The sequence below is a fragment of the Lampris incognitus genome, chromosome 15 (genome assembly GCF_029633865.1).
Source record: "Lampris incognitus isolate fLamInc1 chromosome 15, fLamInc1.hap2, whole genome shotgun sequence".
NCBI classification, from domain to species: Eukaryota; Metazoa; Chordata; class Actinopteri; order Lampriformes; family Lampridae; genus Lampris; species Lampris incognitus.
This window is the reverse complement of record NC_079225.1, coordinates 49,644,692-49,670,702: the sequence shown is the minus strand read 5'-3', so window position 1 is coordinate 49,670,702 and position 26,011 is coordinate 49,644,692. Positions and strand designations below refer to the sequence as shown.

At 45.2% G+C, this 26,011-nt stretch overlaps 1 protein-coding gene across 2 annotated transcripts in view; it reads right to left on the bottom strand.

Moving 5' to 3' along the window:
• cdc42bpb (CDC42 binding protein kinase beta (DMPK-like)) overlaps nucleotides 1-26,011 on the bottom strand; it is a 177,716-nt gene that overhangs the window by 34,165 nt on the left and 117,540 nt on the right. For both annotated transcript variants that reach the window (XM_056295104.1, XM_056295103.1), the window contains exons 21-26: nucleotides 19,690-19,773; nucleotides 18,997-19,068; nucleotides 16,158-16,263; nucleotides 10,006-10,142; nucleotides 9,536-9,675; nucleotides 4,063-4,144 (exon numbers count right to left, since the gene is read on the bottom strand). In XM_056295104.1, coding sequence (XP_056151079.1) covers nucleotides 4,063-4,144; nucleotides 9,536-9,675; nucleotides 10,006-10,142; nucleotides 16,158-16,263; nucleotides 18,997-19,068; nucleotides 19,690-19,773 — 621 coding nt within the window. The remainder of the gene's footprint in view (nucleotides 1-4,062; nucleotides 4,145-9,535; nucleotides 9,676-10,005; nucleotides 10,143-16,157; nucleotides 16,264-18,996; nucleotides 19,069-19,689; nucleotides 19,774-26,011) is intronic.

Genomic DNA, 26,011 nt, shown 5'->3' with positions numbered 1-26,011 from the left:
TTCAGACAGTTAAGATCTTCTCAGACAACATCAAGATGAGGTTTGGACTTGACAAGTGCACAAGACTCATCAACCGAGGCAAAGTCATCGGTATGGATGGATTACAACTAAAAGTATCTTGGGGCGTGGCAACATTGGCAGCACTTGTCAGAAAAGAAGAAAGTCAAAAGTAACCACAGACAAAGAACAAAGCCAGTATAGGTCGAGACTCAAACAATTTAAAAAGCTCCATATCTAGATGCCAAAAGATGGATGGAGAACAGTCTCAAGGCCTCAACAGATGCCCATATCACCAAAGCACACAACCGGGGACTCAACACCAAGAGATGGAAGGCAAAGATCCTCAAGATCACAAAGGACCTAAAATGCTGACTGTGGAGGAGCAGGTTGAGACAATCACTTTTTGACGGGATTTCAGAAGATTGCAAACACTGAGTACTTGAAGTGACACAACAAAGTTACAGCACTTGTACTGAGGAACATCAGTGAACACAACCAGCTCCCTGTACTCTGTGGATGCAGGAGCTAAAGAGTGAGAAAATCCTGTCAGAAAATGAAGTTCCTGTTGGACAAATCAGAACTTCCAGAAGAGGACTGGAAGGAACTCTAACATCAATACAAAACAACAACAACAACAACAACAACAACCAACCAAAGTAGAGTTGCAATGAAATAATTATAATAATCTACTACTACTTTCGGCTGCTCCTGTTAGGGGGCGCCACAGCGGATCATCCGTTTCCATTTCTTCCTGTCTTCTGCGTCTTCCTCTGTCACAAAAGCCACCTGCATGTCCTCCCTCACCACATCCATAAACCTCCTCTTTGGCTTTCCTCTTCTCCTCTTCCCTGGCAGCTCCATATTCAGCATCCGTCTCCCAATATAACCAGCATCTCTCCTCCGCACATGTCCAAACCATCTCAATCTTGTCTCTCTTGCTTTGTCTCCAAACCATCCAACCTGAGCGGTCCCTCTAATATACTTGTTCCTAATCCTGTCCTTCTTCGTTACTCCCAGTGAAAATCTTAGCATCTTCATCTCTGCCATCTCCAGCTCCACCTCCTGTCTTTTCATCAGTGCCACTGTCTCCAAACCATATAACATAGCTGGTCTCACAACCATCTTGTAAATCTTCCCTTTAACTCTTGCTGGTACCCTTCTGTCACACATCACTCCTGACACTCTTCTCCACCCACTCCACCCTGCCTGCACTCTCTTCTTCACCTCTCTACTGCACTCCCCGTTACTTTGGACAGTTGACCCCAAGTATTTAAACTCAAATGGCTTTGTCACCTCTACTCCTTGCATCCTGACCATTCCACTGTCCTCCCTCTCATTCACGCATAGGTATTCTGTCTTGCTCCTACTGACTTTCATTTCTCCTCTCTCCAGTACATACCTCCACCTCTCCAGGCTCTCCTCAACTTGCACCCTACTCTCACTACAGATCACAATGTCATCCGCGAACATCATCGTCCATGGAGACTCCTGCCTGATCTTGTCCGTCAACCTGTCCATCACCATTGCAAACAAGAAAGGGCTCAGAGCCGATCCTTGATGTAATCCCACCTCCAACTTGAACCCATCTGTCATTCCAACCGCACACCTCACCATTGTCACACTTCCCTCATACATATCCTGCACCACTTCTACATACTTCTCTGCAACTCCTGACTTCCTCATACAATACCACACCTCCTCTCTCGGCACTCTGTCGTGTGCTTTCTCTAAATCTACAAAGACACAATGCAACTCTTTCTGGACTCCTCTATACTTCTCCATCAACATTCTCAAAGCAGACATCACATCTGTGGTGCTCTTTCCTGGCATGAAACCATACTGCTGCTGCTGATCATCACCTCTCCTCTTAACCTAGCTTCTATTACTCTTTCCCAAATCTTCATGCTGTGGCTGATCACCGTTATACCTCTGTAGTTGCTACAGTTCTGCACATCGCCCTTGTTCTTGAAAATCGGTACCAGTATGCTTCTTCTCCACTCCTCAGGCATCCTCTCACTTTCCACGATTGTGTTAAACAATCTAGTTAAAAACTCCACTGCTATCTCTCCTAAACATCTCCATGCCTCCACAGGTATGTCATCAGGACCAACTGCCTTTCCACTCTTCATCCTCTTCATAGCTGCCCTCACTTCCTCCTTGTTAATCCACTGAACTTCCTGATTCACTATCCCTACATCATCCAACCTTCTCTCTCTCCCATTTTCTTCATTCATCAGCCCCTCAAAGTACTCCTTCCACCTTCTCAGCACACTCTCCTCGCTTGTCAGCACATTTCCATCTCTCTCCTTGATCGCCCTAACTTGCTGCACATCCTTTGCAGCTCGGTCTCTCTGTCTAGCCAATCGGTACAAGTCCTTTTCTCTTTCCTTAGTGTCTAACCTGTCATACAACTCACCATACGCCTTTTCCTTTGCCACCTCTCTCTTCACTTTACGCTGCATCTCCTTGTACTCCTGTCTACTTTCTTCATCTCTCTGACTATCCCACTTCTTCTTTGCCAACCTTTTCCTCTGTATAATTTGCTGTACTTCCTCATTCCACCACCAAGTCTCCTTGTCTTCCTTCCTCTGTCCTGATGACACACCAAGTACCTTCCTAGCTGTCTCCCTCACTATTTCTGCAGTGGTTGTCCAGCCATCTGGCAACTCTTCACTACCACCCAGTGCCTGTTTTAACTCCTGCCTGAACTCCACACAACAGTCTTCCTTCTTCAACTTCCACCATTTGATCTTCAGCTTTGTCTTCACTCGCTTCCTCTTGTTGGTCTCGAAAGTCATCCTAAAGACCACCATCCGATGCTGCCTAGCTACGTTCTCCCCTGTCACCACCTTGCAGTCTCCAATCCCTTTTAGATCGCGCCTTCTACATAAGATATCGTACACCTGTGTGCACTTTCGTCCACCTGTGTGCACTTTCCTCCACTCTTGTACATCACCCTGTTCTCCTCCCTCTTCTTGAAATATGTATTCACCTCAGCCATTTCCATCCTTTTCGCAAAATCGACCACCATCTGTCCTTCCACATTTCTCTTCTTGACTCCATACCTTCCCATCACCTCCTCATCACCTCTGTTCCCTTCACCAACATGTCCACTGAAGTCCGCTACAATCATCAATCTCTCCTCCTTGGGTACCCTCTCCACCACGTTGTCCAACTCACTCCTGAATTCTTCTTTTTCATCCATCTCACACCCAACTTGCGGGGCATATGTGCTGACAACATTCAGCAACACACCTTCAATTTCCAGCTTCATACTCATCACTCTGTCTGACACTCTCTTCACCTCCAGCACACTCTTGACATACTCTTCCTTCAGAATTACCCCTATCCCATTTCTCCTCCCATTCACACCATGGTAGAAGAGTTTGAACCCACCTCCGATACTCCTGGCCTTACTCCCCTTCCACCTGGTCTCTTGGACACACAGTATGCCTACCTTTCTTCTTTCCATCATGTCAGCCAGCTCTCTCCCTTTACCAGTCATAGTGCCAACATTCAAAGATCCAACTCTCACCTCCACATGCCTACCCTTCCTCCTCTCTAGCTGCCTCTGGACATGCTTTCCCCTTCTCTTTCTCCTTCGCCCAACAGTAGCATAGTTTCCACCGACACCCTGCTGGTTAACAGTACCCGTGGCGGTCGTTGGTAACCCGGGCCTTGACCGATCTGGTATGGAAATCTTATTTATGATCCGCATATTTGATTTGGCAGAGATTTTACGCCGGATGCCCTTCCTGACGCAACCCTCCCCATTTGTCCGGGCTTGGGACCGGCACTAAGGATGCACTGGCTTGTGCATCCTCAGCAGCTGGAAATAATCATAATAATAATAAATGTTAACTAACTTGCTGTGTCAACAGAATCCTGGAAATAAGTCAAATAATACTGTCATAATCAGTGTCACTGCTTGTACATGTAGTCAGTACATTTTATATGGTGGATTACCATGGAGTATATAATGGTATAAGATAATACAAATAGATATATCACACCATAAGATAGTATGTCAAACTGCATGAGGGGTGATTAGGAGAATCTTACCCTGAAGATACAAGGAACATCTTTCCTGTTGGCATGGATCACGTCTGATGCCAAGACAGAACTCACAGAGAACTCTTCATCTCTGAAATACACAGCAAACACAAAAAGAAACACACACATCTCTCGTGATAATTTGACTAAGCTCGTGTCAGCTTCTAAACCAACTATGTGAAGAGGGAATTACTATCCCTGAACAGAGGGGGGGGGGGGCTAAGAGTACATCTGTCACCATCTTACAATGCTGTGATTACAACTATTCCCCAATCCTCTGTAAACAGTACACACGGCCATCAAAAGTCTAGTTAATGGTCACACCTATGTGCATATGAAACTGTCCAAAGGAGTTGAATCAAGTGCAACTTGACTTGGTATAACTGGACTTGATACCAAGTCCAGTTGCACTTGATTCAACTCCTTTGGTTAACCATGACCTGGATGAATGAGAACATTCACAGATGCATATGAAACTGGTGGTTGGTTTGGGTGGTTAAGCCACTGTATTGTTTAAAAGGGTGGGGTACCTGCAGTCACTGTATTGTTTATAAGGGTGGGGACACCTGCAGTCACTGTATTGTTTATAAGGGTGGGGACACCTGCAGTCACTGTATTGTTTATAAGGGTGAGGACACCTGCAGTCACTGTATTGTTTATAAGGGTGGGGACACCTGCAGTCACTGTACTGTTTATAAGGGTGGGGACACCTGCAGTCACTGTATTGTTTATAAGGGTGGGGACACCTGCAGTCACTGTACTGTTTATAAGGGTGGGGACACCTGCAGTCACTGTATTGTTTATAAGGGTGGGGACACCTGCAGTCACTGTATTGTTTATAAGGGTGGGGATACCTGCAGTCACTTTATTGTTTATAAGGGTGGGGATACCTGCAGTCACTTTATTGTTTATAAGGGTGGGGACACCTGCAGTCACTGTACTGTTTATAAGGGTGGGGACACCTGCAGTCACTGTATTGTTTATAAGGGTGGGGATACCTGCAGTCACTTTATTGTTTATAAGGGTGGGGATACCTGCAGTCACTTTATTGTTTATAAGGGTGGGGATACCTGCAGTCACTTTATTGTTTATAAGGGTGGGGACACCTGCAGTCACTGTACTGTTTATAAGGGTGAGGACACCTGCAGTCACTGTATTGTTTATAAGGGTGGGGACACCTGCAGTCACTGTATTGTTTAAAAGGGTGGGGACACCTGGAGTCAGTTTACAATGTTACGGTAATGGAAATTTTAGACTGAAGAAGTCACATAGATGAATGATGAAACTGGAGTAAACGTGTCCAGATGAACTGATTCAACTTTCTTTGAGTATCAGGAGTGATTTTTGACAGAAGGGTACCAGCAAGAGTTAAAGGGAAGGTTTACAAGATGGTTGTGAGACCAGCAATATTGTATTTTCTGGAGACAGAGGCACTGACGAAAAGACAGGAGGTGGAGCTGGAGGTGGCAGAGTTGAAGATGCTAAGATTTTCATTGGGAGTGACAAAGCACAGGATTAGGAATGAGTATATTAGAGGGACAGCCCAGGTTGAACGGTTTGGAGACAAAACAAGAGAGACAAGATTGAGATGGCTTGGCCATGTGTAGAGGAGAGATGCTGGGTATATTGGGAAAACCAGACCCCACCTGTGTGAGCATGCAGCACAGCTTCTGCTACAGGCCCTGGTAACATCACACACTGACTACTGCAGCTCCTTACTGGCAGGTCTCCTGCATGCACTCTCAAACCTCTGCAGATGATCCAGAACGCAGTGGCACGTCTGGTCTTCAACCAACCCAAAACAGCACATGTCACTCCGCTGTTCATATCACTCTGCTGTTCATATCCCTCCACGGTCCATATCCCTCCACTGTTCATATCACTCCGCTGTTCATATCCCTCCACTGTTCATATTCCTCCACGGTTCATATCCCTCCACAGTTCATATCCCTCCACTGTTCATATCCCTCCACTGTTCATATCACTCCACAGTTCATATTACTCCGCTGTTCATATCCCTCCACTGTTCATATCCCGCCACTGTTCATATCCCTCCACGGTTCATATTACTCCGCTGTTCATATCACTCCACTGTTCATATCACTTTGCTGTTCATATCACTCCGCTGTTCATATCCCTCCACTGTTCATATCACTCCGCTGTTCATATCCCTCCACTGTTCATATCCCTCCGCTGTTCATATCACTTTGCTGTTCATATCCCTCCACTGTTCATATCACTTTGCTGTTCATATCACTCCGCTGTTCATATCCCTCCACTGTTCATATCACTCCGCTGTTCATATCCCTCCACTGTTCATATCCCTCCGCTGTTCATATCACTCCATGGGCTCCCAGTTGTTGCCCACATCAAATTCAAAAACTTGATGCTCGCTTACAAATCAGCAACTAAAACGGCTCCCGCCTACCTGAACGCCCTCATTCAGGTCTACACTCAGTCCTGCTCACTACGCTCTGCCAATGAAAGGTGCCTGGCACTTCTGCCACAATGGGGCCCCAAGTTGTTACCCAGACTCTTCTCTACTGTACTTCCCCGGTGGTGGATCGAGTTACCAAACTCAAATCAAATCAAATGTCTTTATTTCGAACATGCAAAATAAAGGGAAAAAAATTACCAAGTATGAATTAAAAAAATAAAATAAAACAACAAATGATAAAAATAAAACCAGAAGAATTCAACAAGAATTCTCGACAGCGAATCCAACAAAAATTATATGATGTTGGAAAAGGAACAGGACGAAGTTACTACTTATAATTTCCTGCCCCCTCGCTAATAATCAATTAATAAACCTAAATAATAAACTTAGTTTTCTACACATCAGAGTATGTCGTTCTCAATAACTATCTCACAATGATGCATTAAAAAAATAAAAAATAAAAAAAACAATAAAACAACAAAAAAAGAAAACAACAACAGGGATTTCCAAGAAACAACAATAACTACATCCAACATGGTCCACGGTCAGGAGAGGAGCAAAACCTCCACCCCATCCTTGTATCTCTTGAGACGTTTGGACATGTGTGGAGGAGAGATGCTGGGTATACTGGGAGAAGGATGCTGAATATGGAGCTGCCAGGGAAGAGGAGAAGAGGGAGGCCAAAGAGGAGGTTTATGGATGTGGTGAGGGAGGACATGCAGGTGGCTGGTGTGACAGAGGAAGATGCAGAGGACAGGAAGAGATGGAAACAGATGATCCACTATGGCGCCCCCTAACGGGAGCAGCTGAAATTAGTAGTAGTGTTACTAAGAGTAGTAGTAGTAGCTGCTGTATTGTGTCACATTGTGCAAACACAACATCATGTCACATTGTGTGTGTCTTGGGAGAGAGATCCTCCTCTGCCGCTCTCCCTGAGGTTTCTTCCTAGTTTTTCTCCCCGTTAAAGGTTTTTTTTTTTAGGGAGTTGTTCCTTATCTGATGCGAGGGTCTAAGTCTAAGGACAGGAAGTTTTATTGCCCACTGAGGCAAATGTGTAACTTGTGATAATGGGCTACACAAATAAAAATGACTTGACTCAACACACGTTACTGTTTATTAATGTGAACATAACAGCAAAGACAAACAGAGACAGGTGCCAGAGGTCCAGCACCAGGCTCACACATAGAGGAAGACAGACAGACAGCAGTGTTGGGCCGATGTAAACATTTTCAACCCGGTATATTAAGCCAAACACCAGACCGGCATACCGAATGTCACCACTAAGTGTCGCAGCTGACAGCGTCGACTCTGAAATGGAACATAATGAGACTGAATGATGAAAGTGTAGGGACTCCAGAGTCAAGTTGGTGGAGGTAATCCACCTTTAAACTGGTTTGCCAACCAGTGGCGGCTGGGCAGTAGGGGGCGCTGGGGCACCGCCTCCTTCAAAGATCAAGAGATGAAAATCTACTTACTACTACTACTATTATTACTATTACTTTTGGCTGCTCCCATTAGGGGTCGCCACAGCGGATGATCCGTTTCCATTTCTTCCATTTCAGTAGATGAAAATCTACTTCAGCATGTTAAATATAATGTAGTTGTATCTTGCAAAAAATTATGAAATAAAAGTGTTGTCAGTCTGTGAGCGCCTGTCAGCAGCATTAAATACTTGTTCCACGTGGCATTTGGCTGATTCCTGCCTGAATACATATACTTCCTGTCTGAATACATATACTTCCTGGGTGAGGGGCGCCGGCCAAACCATACCTTATGTAAGCCCTCACACTTGTGGCGAGCAGGTGACCTGAGGCTGCTGTCTGACTGGCTTCTTCAGGTTTTCCACTTTTATTGGCAGTGAATTGGTATTGTTTTAATGTTTTTCGATCTAATTTGATTGGACAGTTCTCATGACTGTCAATCATGTTCACACCCACCACGATGCCTCGTCTCGACTGTCAATCACCCACCGTCTACGAGCCCTGATAAAACCTATAGGCTACATTGTCCTTCTTAGTAACTGTGACTGTGTGGACGTTAAAGCAGCTGCCAGGTGTACATTGCGGTACATTGCGTCCCCCCCAAACATTTTAGCACCAGCCGCCACTGTTGCCAACCACCGATAAACAGTAAATAACAAGAGAGTGTAGCAGCAGCACCACCACAGCAAGACAACTGCGGGACACTCGACTGAAATGTGATGTCCTTGTTGCCGGCCTCTGCTCGGCCTGTCAGACACTAGTGGGTCTGTTAGTCTGTGTATAAAGACACATAATACTATGCTGTGATACTGCTCAAAACTGATGCAGTACAAGATACATTTAGTGCCATGACAGTGTCGGTACAGCTTGCTGGTGTCAGCTACTTGCTGGTGTCGGCTACTTGCTGGTGTAGGGTTAGGGTTAGTGGTGTAGGCTACTTGCTGGTGTAGGGTTAGTGGTGTAGGCTACTTGCTGGTGTAGGTATAGGGTTAGTGGTGTGGGCTATTTGCTAGTGTAGGGTTAGGGTTAGTTAGTGGTGTAGGCTACTTGCTGGTGTAGGGTTAGGGTAAGTGGTGTAGGCTACTTGCTGCTGTAGGGTTAGGGTTAGTGGTGTAGACTACTTGCTGGTGTAGGGTTAGGGTTAGTGGTGTAGGCTACTTGCTGCGGTAGGGTTAGTGGTGTAGACTACTTGCTGGTGTAGGGTTAGGGTTAGTGGTGTAGGCTACTTGCTGCTGTAGGGTTAGGGTTAGCGGTGTAGGCTACTTGATGCTGTAGGGTTAGGGTTAGTGGTTAAGACTATTTGCTGGTGTAGGGTTAGGGTTAGTGGTGTAGGCTACTTGCTGCTGTAGGGTTAGGGTTAGTGGTGTAGGCTACTTCTAATCTTCACAACATGTCACAGTTACAAATGCCGCTTCAGTCGGTTTGCGTAAAATAAAACCAGTTCAAGCTCGTACAGCAGACCTGGCAAAACAAGAAAACCGACCCAATCCTGACAGACAGATGTACAGACAGACAGATGTACAGACAGACAGACAGGTATACAGACAGACAGGTAAACACCTACCTGAGGTCCAACACCAGACTAGCTACTACCCCGGGTTGGGTGGATTTGCCTTCTGGGACTTCATAGAGGAACAGCTTACAGTCACACACCACAGCATAGGCTTTCTGCCAGCCCTTCTTCACCCCTGTAGGTTTAGGAACCTGTCTCACAGAGACACAGAGACACAGACACACAGACACACACACACACACACAGACACACACACACACACTACTGTATCCTGCAAATTAAGCAGAACTACTGTACCATGTCTACCAGTGTGTACTGTGGTACTATGGTAGTATCGTTAGAGTTACTGATGTGTGTGTACCATGAGCATCAGTATGTACTGTGGTACTATGGTAGTACTGTTAGAGGTACTGTTGTGTGTGTACCATGTGTACCAGTATGTGTTGTGGTACTATGTTTGTACTGTCAGAGGTGCTGTTGTGTGTGTACCATGTGTACCAGTATGCTGGGCACCAGCTCACCCTAACATAGCCTTTATAGGCAGTGCCGATCCCACGCTGGACATCAATTCCCAGGGGCCTCTTGGCCTGTTCTGCTGGGATAGGACACACCAGGGGGGCGTGGTCTTTACAGGACACGTGACAGATAAACGAACACACTGCAGAGAGAAAAATGGGGGTGGGGGAGGGGTGAGCAGTTTGATGAGATATTTAACATTGTACAAGTGCAAGAAGTGTCCTGATTCTTTCTGTCTCCAGCGTAGCTCAGACTATCTAACCCAGGGGTGTCAAACTCCAGGCCTCGAGGGTTGCAATGTCAGCAGGCATTTGTTGCAACCATGCGCTACACCACCCGATTAAACTAGTTCCTTTTCCTCATTGATCCAGGAGGTGAGCTAATTAGTTAAATCAGGTGGTGTAGTGCACAGCTGCAACAAATACCTGCAGACAGTGCAACCCTCGAGGCCTTGAGTTTGACACCCCTGATCTAATCTGTCCAGACCCCCATCAGGACAGTTTTTGTTATTAATAACCAGATGGTGCTGCGGGTGGAAGCCTTGGTACTGCGTTCTCTAGTATGTTCAGTACACGGAGAGAGCCATGAAGCCGGAGTCTAACTCCATGTTTGTGCACACCCACATGGTCAATTAACATGATTCTGTTTACGCTCTGTGTCCGGTTACTCAAATCCGATTACTCTCTCCAGAGAAGAACTGACTGGCTGTTATCACAAACCCGTAAAGTTTTTTGGAGACCTTAGTTGGAAGAACAGAGGGTTTCTGTGGGACATGGAGGCGACGCAGACAGGGGAAGTGAGTCGGTATGCTGGTGAGGCTCTGGCAGCAGCGGTTTCAATCTGTGCTCCCAGTGATTCACCTGGTGAATCGTCGCTCCATGCCCACCAAAGTGGACAAGCTGCTTCTCCTCAATGAGACGAACAAGGAGTTTGCACGCTCTGCTGCACTTTGTTTCACTGAAATCTGGCTCAGCGAATCCACCCCTGACAGTGGTTACAACTGCCAGGCTTCCTCCTACACCGAACAGATCACGTAACGGTGCGATAGCAGTGGGGATAGAGAACTGTACAAGCAGGCCAGAAATTCACTGACAAAGGAGATCAGAGTAGTTAAAAGAAGCTACACTGAAAAACAGGTTTTCGGCCACCGACCCTGTGTCAGGGTGGGGGGGGGGCCTGCAAGACATCACAAACTACAGAAGACCATTCCCCCATACTGAGGCAAACAAAGATCTGGCTGATGACCTGAATGTCTTCTATTGCAGGTTTGAGAGGAACAAATTCACACCCCTCACCCTCTCCAGCCCAACAACAACAGCCAACATCACACCTGTGGCAACTCCCCTACTCTCCCTCCCTGATGCTCAGGCTGCACTCAACATACATGTAGAGGATGTGAGACAGCTTTTCCAGAGACAGAAGTCCAGGAAAGCACTGGGTCCAGATGGTGTCTCCCCTCCTGTCCTAATGCCTGTGCTTACCACCTGGCTCCAATCTTCACGCAGCTCGTCAACAGATCCCTGGAGCTGTGTGAAAACCCCTCCTGCTTCAAATGCTCCACCATCATCAGAGTCCCCAAGAAACCCTTCATCACAGGAATGAATGACCACAGGCCTGTTGCTCTGACGTCTGTGGTCATGAAGCCCTTCAAATGACTGCTGTTCGTCACAGGACAGCTGCTGGACCCCCTGCAGTTTGCCTACTGGGCAAACAACTTAGTGGATGATGCAGTCAACCTGGGACTGCACTACATCATGCAACACCTCGACTGCCCAGCGACATATGCAAGGATCCTGTTTGTGGACTTTAGCTCGGCATTCAACACCATAATTCCAGAAATCGTCTTCTCCAAACTCACCCAGCTCAATGTATCCCCGCGCCATCTGTCAGTGGATCACCAGCCTCCTGACAGGCAGGAAACAGCAGGTGAGACTGGGGGAAGTCACTTTTGGTATATGGACAGTCAGCACTGGTGCTCCCTAGGGATGTGTCCACTCCCCACTGCTCTTCTCCCTCTATACTCAGGAGTGCAACAAGGGGGGTGCAGAGGGTGCAATGCACACAGTTGCTGCATCAGCGGGGCGCCAAAACTACAGTGTACAGTAAACAATTTCTGGTTATAGGCTTATGAGTTTTTTAAAAGTTTAATATTTATAAATAGTATTACTTAGAAGAGAATTTTGGGTTAGAATACATAGTTACATGTTATATTTTTTAATTATAAAATGTTTTTTGCTTACGGTCCTTTGGCACCCCCGGTGATGCAGCGCCTGTGTGCATTGCACCCTCTGCACACCCCCCCTCGTTGCACCCCTGTCTACACCAACAACTACTACTCCAAGGACCCAGCTGTTAAAGTTTGCAGACAACACTATAGTGGCGGCTGGCCAGTGTGCTGGGGCGCAGCCCCCTTCAAATATCAAGGGATGAAAGTCCACTTAAACATGTTAAATACGTATAATGTAGTTGTATAATGCAAACAATGATCAAATAAAAGTGTTGTCAGTCTGTGAGCGCTTGTCAGCAGCTTTAAATACTGGTTCCACGTGGTATTTGGTTGGTTCCTGTCTGAATACATATACTTATTGGGTGAGGGGCGCCAGCCAAACGATACCTATGTAAGCCCTCAAACTTGTGGCGAGCAGGTGACCTGAGGCTGCTGTCTGATTGGTTTCTTCAGGTTTTCCAGGGGGCGTAGTTCTGTGTGCCCAGACACTCCCACTTTTATTGGCAGTGAATTGGTATTGTTTTAATGTTTTCAATTTAATGTGATTGGACAGTTCTCGTGGCTGTCAATCATGTTCACATCCACCACGACGCCTCGTCTTGACTGTCAATCATCCACCGTCTACGAGCCCTGATAAAATCTATAGGCTACATTGTCCTTCTTAATAACTCTGTGACTGTGTGGACATTAAAGCAGCTGTCAGGTGTGCTGCGCCAAGGTAAATTGCCCCCCCCCCAAACATTTTAGCACCAGCCGCCGCTGCAACATTATCGGCGGGAGGTTGAGTGGCTGGTGCTCTGGTGCAGTCAGAACAACCTAGAGCTGAACATGTTCAAGACTGTGGAAATGACAGTGGACTTCAGCAGACACCCCTCAGCACTGCTCCCCCTCACAATATCCAACAGCACTGTGTCAACCGTGGACACCTTCAAGTTTCTGGGAACGACCATTTCCAAGACCCGAAGTGGGACACCAACATCAACTCCATCCTCAAAAAGGCCCAGCAGAGGATGTTCCTTCTGGGTCAATTGAAGAAATGTGGTCTGCCATAGGAGCTGTTGAGCCAGTTCTACACCGCAGTCATTGAATCTGTCTGGTGCACATCCATCATAGTCTGGTTCGGAGCAGCAACAAAACAGGATAGGAACAGACTACAGAGAACAGTAAGGACAGCGGAAAAAATCATGGACGCACCTCTGCCCACCCTGCAAGACTTGTACACTTCTAGAGCCCAGAAACGGGCAGGCAGAATCTGCACAGACCCCCCCCCCCCACACACACACACACACCCAGGACATGGTCTGTTTGGCAAGCACGACAGAGCAATGTGCACCAAAACCACCAGACATAGGAACAGCGTTCTCCCTCAGGCCATCTCTCTTATCGACACTTAACAACAGCATGGCGCAAAACTGACACTTATCATGCAAACATGACACTGTGCAAACAGCCCCTCTGTTCAACATGTCTCACCTACATACCTCCCATGTGCACCACCTCTTTCAACCAGATGTGCAATACAAATGTGCAACTGTAAATACACATACCACCGCTGTATACTGGTTACTAATTATTACTGTCATTGTTACAATTCTAACATAAGTAAAAACATAGTGTATCACTGTATAATATATAATAGACAAATATATAGCATATATTTTTAGTATATATTACATATACGAGCACATTACGTTAGAAAGTTATAATATCAGTATATAATGTTACTAATTATTCAGCCATAACAAAAGTCAGTATAGTTGTGACATGCGTACCTGTTGTGCATACATACTTACCTACCTCCAGTATTCTATTAATTACTTTTTGAGTGTGAGTGATATATGCAAGTACTGCAAGCTGCTGTGAGCCAGAGCCCAATTCCTCGTAAGCATAAGCACCAAAAAAGTCGATTCGGGTTCTGATGTGGTTGTTAATTTGAATTGATTCTGGTTCTGATGTAGTTGTTCATTTGAACAGATTCTGGTTCTGATGTAGCTGTTCATTTGAATTGATTCTGGTTCTGATGTAGTTGTTCATTTGAACAGATTCTGGTTCTGATGTAGCTGTTCATTTGAATTGATTCTCGTTCTGATGTAATTGTTAATTTGAACTGATTCTGGTTCTGATGTAGTTGTTCATTTTAACTGATTCTGGTTCTGATGTAGCTGTTCATTTGAATTGATTCTCGTTCTGATGTAATTGTTAATTTGAACTGATTCTGGTTCTGATGTAGTTGTTCATTTTAACTGATTCTGGTTCTGATGTAGTTATTCAGTTGAATTGATTCTAGTTCTGATGTAGTTGTTCATTTGAATTTATTGTGGTTCTGATTTAGTGTAGTTGTTCATTTGAATTGAATCTGGTTCTGATGTAGTTGTTCATCTGAATTGATTGTGGTTCTGATTTAGTGTAGTTGTTCATTTGAATTGATTGTGGTTCTGGCGTAGTTTAGTTGTTCATTTGAATTGACTGTGGTTCTGATGTAGTGTAGTTATTCATTTGAAATGATTGTGGTTCTGGCGTAGTTTAGTTGTTCATTTGAATTGACTGTGGTTCTGATGTAGTGTAGTTATTCATTTGAATTGATTGTGATTCTGATGTAGTGTAGTTCGTTTAAACTGATTGTGGTTCTGGTGTAGTGTAGTTGTTCATTTGAATTGATTCTGGTTCTGATGCAGTGTAGTTGTTCATTTGAATTGATGTGGTTCTGGTGTAGTGTAGTTGTTCATTTGAATTGATGTGGTTCTGGTGTAGTGTAGTTGTTCATTTGAATTGATGTGGTTCTGGTGTAGTGTAGTTGTTCGTTTAAACTGATTGTGGTTCTGGTGTAGTGTAGTTGTTCATTTGAATTGATTCTGGTTCTGATGCAGTGTAGTTGTTCTTTTGAATTGATGTGGTTCTGGTGTAGTGTAGTTGTTCATTTGAATTGATGTGGTTCTGATGTAGTGTAGTTGTTCGTTTAAACTGATTGTGGTTCTGGTGTAGTGTAGTTGTTCATTTGAATTGATTCTGGTCCTAATGCAGTGTAGTTGTTCATTTGAATTGATGTGGTTCTGGTGTAGTGTAGTTGTTCATTTGAATTGATTCTGGTTCTGACGTAGTGTAGTTGTTCGTTTAAACTGATTGTGGTTCTGGTGTAGTGTAGTTGTTCATTTGAATTGATTGTGGTTCTAATGCAGTGTAGTTGTTCATTTGAATTGATTGTGGTTCTGGTGTAGTGTGGTTGCTCATTTGAATTGATTCTGGTTCTAATGCAGTGTAGTTGTTCGTTTAAACTGATTGTGGTTCTGGTGTAGTGTGGTTGCTCATTTGAATTGATTCTGGTTCTGATGTAGTGTAGTTGTTCGTTTAAACTGATTGTGGTTCTGGTGTAGTGTAGTTGTTCATTTGAATTGATTCTGGTTCTAATGCAGTGTAGTTGTTCATTTGAATTGATTGTGGTTCTGGTGTAGTGTGGTTGCTCATTTGAATTGATTGTGGTTCTAATGCAGTGTAGTTGTTCATTTGAATTGATTCTGGTTCTGACGTAGTGTAGTTGTTCGTTTAAACTGATTGTGGTTCTAATGCAGTGTAGTTGTTCATTTGAATTGATGTGGTTCTGGTGTAGTGTGGTTGCTCATTTGAATTGATTGTGGTTCTGGTGTAGTGTGGTTGCTCATTTGAATTGATTCTGGTTCTAATGCAGTGTAGTTGTTCGTTTAAACTGATTGTGGTTCTAATGTAGTGTAGTTGTTCGTTTAAACTGATTGTGGTTCTGGTGTAGTGTAGTTGTTCATTTGAATTGATGTGGTTCTGGTGTAGTGTGGTTGCTCATTTGAATGGTGGGTGTGTGGTCAGACTTTCACAGGAGAACTGATAGGGTGCATAGTGATCTTCATCAGAGCACATGTGAGGAAGATCAAGGCGCGCGCGCCTGTGTGTGTGTGTGTGTACCTTCACAGGCGTAGCCTTGGCGGATGAGGCCCACCATGAGGGAGGAGCAGTGGGAGCACTGAGTGGGGCTGGAAAATGTCTTGATACTCAACTGATGAGCTTTGGGCTGGGACAAAACACACACACACACACACACACACACACACACACACACACACACACACACACACACACACACACACACACACACCAAGTATCATTTGATTAGTGAGAACATCTTTCTATAAAGGTGTCTGTGAATGTTCTCATTCATCCAGGTCTTGCTTATCCAAAGGAGTTGAATCAAGTTCAACTGGACTTGGTATATATCCGTGAAGACGTTTGGCCTCTCATCCAAGAGGCTTCCTCAGTTCTGCCTTTCTGACTAGACCAAGCTAGTCTGACTGGCTGCTGATGAGACTCAGATATTAGCCTCTTTGGAGTCGTTATCAGAGCTATAGATGTTAATGGCTCTTTTGTGTTCCGATGTGTAGCAACGACAGTCGTTATCAGAGCTATTGATATGCGAGGCTCTTTTGTATTCCGATGTTTAGCAGCGACAGTCGTTGGAGGTGTTAGTTTCGACTTCATTAGCTCTCCATTCAGTGGTCATGAGTGGTTGGAGCTGTTAGTGAACGACTGTTGTTCTTGGAGGCTGGGCTTCTTGAGTCTCCTGGGTAGAGATGAAAGGATGGCATTGTAAATGGGAGGTAGGTGGTGTCGCAGACCTCCTCCTCTGTTGAGGGATGGTGTTTCCAGTTTCACATAGATGGCTTCCTTCACCCCTCTAAATATCTGAGTCTCATCAGCAGCCAGTCAGACTAGCTTGGTCCAGTCAGAAAGGCACGAACTGAGGAAGCCTCTTGGATGAGAGGCGAAACGTCTTCACGGATATATACCAAGTCCAGTTGCACTCGACTCAACTCCTTTGGATATCTATCTATAAACACACACACACACACACACATTCACTAATCACCAACAGTGTACATAGCAGCTGGTGTCACTGACAGGGCAGGGTTCACGCCCTCTAGTGGTCAAAGTCGTGAATAGCAGTTACATAGGGAATTAAAGCTCCCATGAAAGTGCACTTAGAGCAAAGCAAACTTCCATGATTTGATGTCTATCCAAATGGGGGAAAAAAACGCCGGGTGGGGTTTGGTGAGGGGGTTGGATTTGAGTGCCAGCCAATAATAAATGGTATAGGGTAACCCTAAACCTTAACCCTAATCCCTAACCCTAACCTCTAACCCCTAACCTTAATCCTAACCCTAAACCCTAATCCAAACCCCTAACCCCTAATCATAAACCCTAACCCTATTCCTAACTCCTAACCATAATCCCTAACCCCTAATCATAAACCCTAACCCTAACCTCTAACCCTAACCATAATCCTAACCCCTATCCCTAACCTCTAACCCTAATCCAAACCCCTAACCCCAATCATAAACCCTAACCCAATTCCTAACCCCTAACCATAATCCCTAACCCTAACCCCTAACCATAAACCCTAACCCATAACCCTAATCATAAACCCTAACCCTATTCCTAACCCCTAATCATAAACCATAACCCTATTCCAAACCCATTACCCTAACGCTAACCCCTAATCATAAACCCTAACCCTAATCCAAACCCATAACCCCTAATCATAAACCCTAACCCATAACCCTAATTCTAACCCCGAACCCTTATCCAAACCCCTAATCATAAACCCTAACCATAAACCATAACCCTATTCCAAACCCATAACCCTAATCCTAACCCCTAATCATAAACCCTAACCCTAATCCAAACCCATAACCCTAACCCCTAATCATAAACCCTAACCCTAACCCTAATCCAAACCCATAACCCTAATCCTAACCCCTAATCATAAACCATAACCCTATTCCAAACCCATAACCCTAATCCTAACCCCTAATCATAAACCCTAACCCTAATCCAAACCCATAACCCTAATCCTAACCCCTAATCATAAACCCTAACCCAATTCCTAACCCCTAACCATAATCCCTAACCCCTAATCATAAACCCTAACCCATAACCCTAATCCTAACCCCGAACCCTTATCCAAACCCCTAATCACAAACCCTAACCCTATTCCTAACCCCTAATCATAAACCATAACCCTATTCCAAACCCATAACCCTAATGCTAACCCCTAATCATAAACCCTAACCCTAATCCAAACCCATAACCCTAATCCTAACCCCTAATCATAAACCCTAACCCTAACCTTATTCCTAACCCCTAACCCTAATCCAAACCCCTAATCCTAACCCTTATCCCCGGTATATTTAGAAGGGTTAAGGTTAGGCTCTTCGGCTTGTTTCAGTTCAGTGGTAATTACTGGTCTTCTCTAATCACTCCCGTTCATTCATTTTACCTTTTTTAAGTGTACACCCGCAAGTGCAGGTTGACATAAGTAAAAAAATTTAGAATTTTTCAGGGAGAGGAAACATTTGTTTCTTATAGACAAAAAAACACAAAACAAAAAAAACTTTTAATTTTATCTATTGATTTATTTAAGCTTTAACCAGGAGGATCTGGTTGAGATTACAAACCTCCTTTTCAAGGGAGACCTGGCCAAGATAGGCAGCACATTTACAAAATCACACAGTTGCAAAAAAGTACATTTTGAAATTTACTTTTGCGAATTTCAAAAGCATACTGTTACCTAGATGAGTACTATGTGCAGATAAACGCTGATAAGAATGATGAATATGAACTTTTCACTTCATGGTTATCTTTAAAGGGGAGCATCACCTGTGTTAAATGGCAGCAGTGACAGTCTAATGAGAGTGAGAGAGTGTGTGTGTGTGTGTGTGTGTGTGTGTGTGTGTGTGTGAGAGAGTACCTTTGGTGTGCTAAGCAGCGAGGTCTGGTAGGTAGAGGGGGGTGTGGCAGGGACGTCATGCTTGGCTGAGTCCTGGAGAGACAGACAGAAGAAGAGAGAGAAAAGAGATAAATAATCAACTTTACTGGAAGAGACCAGTTATACTTGTCTGTGTGTATGTGTTGTGTGTGGATTTATATTACTGTGTGTGTGTGACAGAGGTGAGCTGACTGACTGGAAAATCGAGGTTCCAGTATAGACAGTGTTTTGCTCGAATACGACTGCTGCACAGTGCAGTAGGACAGAATGTTGTGCTCCTAGACACGGGCGGCAGTAGCTCAGAGGTAGAGCAGGTCGTCTGGTAACTGGAGGGTTGCCGGTTCGATCCTCAGCTCTTCCTGGCAAAAATGTTGAGGTGTCCCTTAGCAAGACACCTAACCCCTAACTGCTCCCGATGAGCTGGTTGTTACCTTGCATGTTTAACACCGCCATCAGTGTGCATGGGTGTGTGAGGCATGAACTGTTATGCACTTTGGAAAAAAGCTCTATATAACTGCAGTCCAGTCAGGATGAATGACATACGATCAGCTGCCTAGACAAAACTGAAAACCATCAAATCAGAAAACTAGCAGTGATGAAGAAGACGGGCAGCAGAAGGGGGAGACAGTAGACTGTATGTTGGTAGAACAGCACAGTGTGATTTGAGTCACTCACGTCATGTTCAGAGGCTGTGGGTGGAGGTGAGGGCGGAGCATCTGCTTTCTGGGGGGTGGAGTCTGTCTCACTGATGGAACTGGTCTAAAGACAGCAGAAGTTACAGGTTCAGAGATGACAAGACTACATCACTAGGTGGCAGAACTGAGACTTCCTGACCTGTCAACAATGTATGGAGGGCCATGCCGATCATATATGGATCATATATGATCATACATGGATCATATATGGAAGAGTTCGGTTGGTTTCCGGTTTGCCGGCCCGGTTTGGTGTACGAGCTTAAACTGGTCTGATTTTAAAGGCGGTGACTTGGATTACAGGCGCATGCCAGGGGAGGCTGAGGCTGGCGGATCGATTGAGCTCTGGGCTGCAGCGGACTGTTCCGGTTGGGTGTCCGCACTAAGTTCGGTATCAATATAGTGGTCCCGGGGGAGCCCGGGACCACCAGCAAAAAAGCGTAGGCTAAATGATTGTAATGTAATGTAATTATTGTAAGTCGCTTTGGATAAAAGCGTCGGCTAAATGACTGTGATGTAATGTCATTTTATGCAAACTGACTGAGCCAGCATTGCCGACGGCGTCACGGCGCTAAATCCAACTTGTATTGCATTAGTCATGAGCAACAATACTGAAAGGCCGTGCGCAATTTGTCGAGTTAAGTCGAGCTGGCACCGTGCAGTGCCGAGCCAAGGTTGGCAACAAAGAGGCCAAATTTGAGGAGAGGTGGCTGGGGGGAAGATGTGTGTGTTGTTTACTTTGTTTGGGGGTGACGAGAGAGACGAGATATGGTAGAGTTAGTGCAAAACAAAACAAAACAAAAAAGAAAACGGCGCTGATATGGCAACATTGTGGATACGAAGCTGATGGAAGAGATGAGCCGGAAAACAGACGAGGCGACGCGTAAACGCTACACTTCTTATTTAGTTTTTATTGGCGGATGCCAAACCAGCTTAGAGGTGCTTTACCGCCACCAACTGGACTGGAATCACTACACTCTCATTCAGTCTCAACGTTACACTCAGGAGTGGCGGCTGAGTCAAGTGCAACACCTAGTGGTATAATTCGGTATACCAGTTTGGTATTGTGCTTACTATTTAACCGTTTTGAAAAATTTTACATTTGCCCAACCTGGTATGATTATTTTTCCAAATCCCTGGGCCTGAATTTTGGACAGAAAGGCTGTGAGCTGACATCAGTTATGAGCTGTATGAACTCAAGATACCCTCTTCACAGACTTGCAGTGGGCCAAGCTTAAGGCTACTGGTAAAACGACAGGTTAGGCTACTGCTAAAGCTAAGGCAAAGTCATAACTAAGGTTAAGGCCAAGTCACGGCTAAAGCTAAGTAATAGCTAAAGTCATAACATCTTGCAGTATTTATAAGAAAACAGTGGTTCTAGTTACTTTTGGAATCAGTGGCAGATAGAGGAGATTTGGCTAAATCATCACAGTAATTATAAAAAAATCTATTTTTAATTAGCTTTGTTTAGAGTCAAATTAAAGAGCTACTTCCAGCAACCAACCACACCATAAAAACCCTTATTAGCATTCCTGTAGCAGAGTATTCAGCGACTGTACTTACAGGGCTTTGTAAAGTCACAGGCTAGAGTAACCACAGTTATACTCCTGTAGTCTTTAAAGAACAACTACACCCTATATAACTTCTGTTAGTTTACTACCATCCAAAGGTGAAAAAGATAAAGCATTGGTGAAATGATTGACTGTTGTCGGTGCTTGATCAATGTCACAGCTAAATCAAACCGAATCATTATTAATTTTACTAGCTACAATTGTGTTTACACTGTATCCAGCTATGTTTACATCACTTGGTACTACGATCAGCAGAACACTTAAGAGATGGTTTTTACCATTAGATAGTAGCAAACTCACAAAACTGGTATAGGATTAAGTTGATCTTTAACTTGTGGTTAGTGGGCATTTGGTGTGCTAATGCGCCATCTAATACTGCTACTGTCTGGTCCAATGTTAGTTTACAGGAAGGAGAGGACAGTGCAGCCAGCTATTAAAAAAAAGTTTCCATGTCTCATGTTTGGATCCAATCTAGTCTCTGCATTGCTATGGGAAAAGAGCATGACATTGCCTTCCATATTGCCAAGAAGAAATTAGCACAATGCTAACTGCTAAACCTTGGTTCTCAATCTGGTCCTCATGTACTAGCAGTACTGCTACCAGGTAGTTCATTACAATCACCTGCCGTTCGAGTTATTCAGCCTCCATTCAGGGAGGTTTTATACCTGGAACAACAGGTGAATGTAACGAACTATTTGATGGAATAAAAAACCAGAAGTACTAATGGTATTCAAGGACTGAACTGAAAACCATTGTGGTAAACTAATTAAAAATCCCTCCTGGTTTGACTTAGCAGCAACCTTTTAAAGACTGGCAGCACTGCTCCAAAACACTGACGAATCTACTGCCCTGGGGTGGGGTAAACTGTGTGGCTCTGAGCAACCAAACTTACTTCATCCCAGAAGGTGGGCAGAGAGGAGGCAGATGACGAGGAAACTGAGTCCTTGTTCAGAAGGAAAAGCAGAGAGAGAGAACTAACGCTTTAATTCAGAGACCTGAGGTGACGGACTGACCGAACCAAAGCCAGAACTCAAGTGGGCTTCACCTGCCCATTATACCTTGGTCTTTGCTCAGAACCACAGGCAGAGAGCATGCTGGGTAACTACACTTAGTTAGGATGGCTCTCTATCTAGTATATACACCGATCAGCCAAAACATTAAAACCACCTGCCTAATACTGTGTAGGCCCCCCTTGTGCCACCAAAATACCTCTGATCCATCGAGGCATGGATTCTACAAGACTCCGCAAAGTGTCCTCTGGTATCTCAACAAGATATTTGCAGCAGATCATCACATCATCAAGATGGCGCCATGGACGACAGCTTCAGTTCTGTGCTCTCTTCTGTTATTGTTTATTTGTTTAGTTTCCAGCGCCCACTCACTGATCACATACAGCTGGGAAGAACTTCCATCCATCCATCCATTGTCAAACCGCTAAACCTGCTCTTGGGGTTGCAAGGACGCTGGAGCCTATCCCAGCAGCCATTGGGCAGCAGGTGGGGAGACACCCTGGACAGGCCGCCAGGCCATCACAGGGCCAACACACACACACACACACACACACACACACACACACACACACACACACACACACACACACACACACACACACACACACACACACCTAGGGGCAATTTAGTACGGCTGATTCACCTGACCTACATGTCTTTGGACTATGGGAGGAAACCGGCGCACCCGGAGGAAACCCACGCAGACATGGAGAGAGCATGCAAACTCCACACACAAGACGACCCCCAAGGTTGGACTACCCTGGGACTCAAATCCAGGACCTTCTTGCTGTAAGGCAACCGCACTAACCACTGAGCCACCGTGCAGCCTGGGAAGGACTCAGCCTTATGTGGGACACGCTCTACCAGGTGAGCCATCGGGGCATCCCAACAGGGAAGAACTTTTAAGTCTCAAACTGTCCACTGGACAAACTGAACACACTTTTTTCCTGACTTTAATTGAACATTTTAACAAAAAGTCTTACTGAGGTCTTGATCGGTACAGCCCTGTGCAGACTACGATGAAGACATCTAAGGGGTAAGCAAGTCGGAACGCTTGTTAAACTGCGACAGCAGGGATTTAGATCTGCGCTCCTGTCAATCCACCTGGTGAATGTCCACTCTCTGACTAGCAAGATGGACAAACTGCTACTACTAAACGGAAACAACTTGGACTTTTCCAGATCTGCTACCCTGTGTCTCACTGAAACCTGGCTTAGTGAGCATATCACAGACAGTACACTTAATTTGCCGCAGTTCCAACTCCTCTGGGCAGGCTGCGAAACGGAGTTATTGGGGGGGACGGGGGTGGCAGAATATGCCTCTACATAAACGAAGGTTGGTGTACGGATGTCACAGTGTTGAAGAAATCATGCAGGCCTCACTTAGAGACCTTTTTCACTGACTGTAAACCATTCTACCATTCACCATGGGGATTTTCATCATTTATTCTGGTTGGTGTCTATATCCCACCCCAGACCTGTGTTAAGGAGGTGTTAAAACACCTGGCTGATCAAATTAAAAACATGGGGCGCAAATATCCAGACCCCCTGCTCATTATCCTTGGGGATTTTAACAGCGCAAGACCTCAGCCACAAACTGCCAAAATACAGACAGTATGTTAAATGTCCCACCAAAGACAAAAACACTCTGGATCATTGCTACACAATATTAAAGGGCGCCTATTGCTCTGTCCCCTGTGCAGCCCTGGTACTCTGATCACTGTCTGACTCATCTTATCCCAACCTACAGGCAGAAACTAAACCCTGCAAAGCCTGTGGTTAAAACTGAGGAACTGGACCAATGAGTCAAAACTGGAGCTCCAGGCCTCCCTCGACTGCACTGACTGGAGTGTTTTGGAGGCTGCATCTACAGACCTGGATGTAGGGCGAAGGAGAAGGAGAGGAGGAAAGCATGTCCAGAGGCAGCTAGAGAGGAGGAAGGGTAGGCATGTGGAGGTGAGAGTTGGAACTTTGAATGTTGGCACTATGACTGGTAAAGGGAGAGAGCTGGCTGACATGATGGAAAGAAGAAAGGTAGGCATACTGTGTGTGCAAGAGACCAGGTGGAAGGGGAGTAAGGCCAGGAGTATCGGAGGTGGGTTCAAACTCTTCTACCATGCTGTGAATGGGAGGAGTAATGGGGTAGGGGTAATTCTGAAGGAAGAGTATGTCAAGAGCGTGCTGGAGGTGAAGAGAGTGTCAGACAGAGTGATGAGTATGAAGCTGGAAATTGAAGGTTTATTGCTGAATGTTATCAGCGCATATGCCCCGCAAGTTGGGTGTGAGATGGATGAAAAAGAAGAATTCTGGAATGAGTTGGACGACATGGTGGAGAGGGTACCCAAGGAGGAGAGAGTGGTGATTGGAGCGGACTTCAATGGACATGTTGGTGAAGGGAACAGAGGTGATGAGGAGGTGATGGGAAAGTATGGAGTCAAGAAGAGAAATGTGGAAGGACAGATGGTGGTCGATTTTGTGAAAAGGATGGAAATGGCTGTGGTGAATACATATTTCAAGAAGAGGGAGGAACACAGGGTGACGTACAAGAGTGGAGGAAAGTGCACACAGGTGGACTATATCTTATGTAGAAGGCACCATCTAAAAGGGATTGGAGACTGCAAGGTGGTGACAGGGGAGAGCGTAGCCAGGCAGCATCGGATGGTGGTCTGTAGGATGACTTTGGAGACCAAGAAGAGGAAGCGAGTGAAGACACAGCCGAAGATCAAATGGTGGAAGTTGAAGAAGGAAAACTGTTGTGTGGAGTTCAGGCAGGAGTTAAGACAGGCACTGGGTGGTAGTGAAGAGTTGCCAGATGGCTGGAAAACCACTGCAGAAATAGTGAGGGAGACAGCTAGGAAGGTACTTGGTGTGTCATCAGGACAGAGGAAGGAAGACAAGGAGACTTGGTGGTGGAATGAGGAAGTACAGCAAATTATACAGAGGAAAAGGTTGGCAAAGAAGAAGTGGGATAGGCAGAGAGATGAAGAAAGTAGACAGGAGTACAAGGAGATGCAGCGTAAAGCAAAGAGAGAGGTGGCAAAGGCAAAGGAAAAGGCGCATGGTGAGTTGTATGACAGATTAGACACTAAGGAAGGAGAAAAGGACTTGTACCGATTGGCTAGACAGAGGGACCAAGCTGCAAAGGATGTGCAGCAAGTTAGGGCGATCAAGGATAGAGATGGAAATGTGCTGACAAGCGAGGAGAGTGTGCTAAGAAGGTGGAAGGAATACTTTGAGGGGCTGATGAATGAAGAAAATGAGAGAGAGAGAAGGTTGGATGATGTAGGGATAGTGAATCAGGAAGTTCAGCGGATTAGCAAGGAGGAAGTGAGGGCAGCTATGAAGAGGATGAAGAATGGAAAGGCAGTTGGTCCTGATGACATACCTGTGGAGGCATGGAGATGTTTAGGAGAGATGGCAGTGGAGTTTCTAACTAGATTGTTTAACACAATCCTGGAAAGTGAGAGGATGCCTGAGGAGTGGAGAAGAAGCACACTGGTACCGATTTTCAAGAACAAGGGCGATGTGCAGAACTGTAACAACTACAGAGGTATAAAGTTGATCAGCCACAGCATGAAGATTTGGGAAAGAGTAATAGAAGCTAGGTTAAGAGGAGAGGTGACGATCAGCGAGCAGCAGTATGGTTTCATGCCACGAAAGAGCACCACAGATGCGATGTTTGCTTTGAGAATGTTGATTGAGAAGTATAGAGAAGGCCAGAAAGA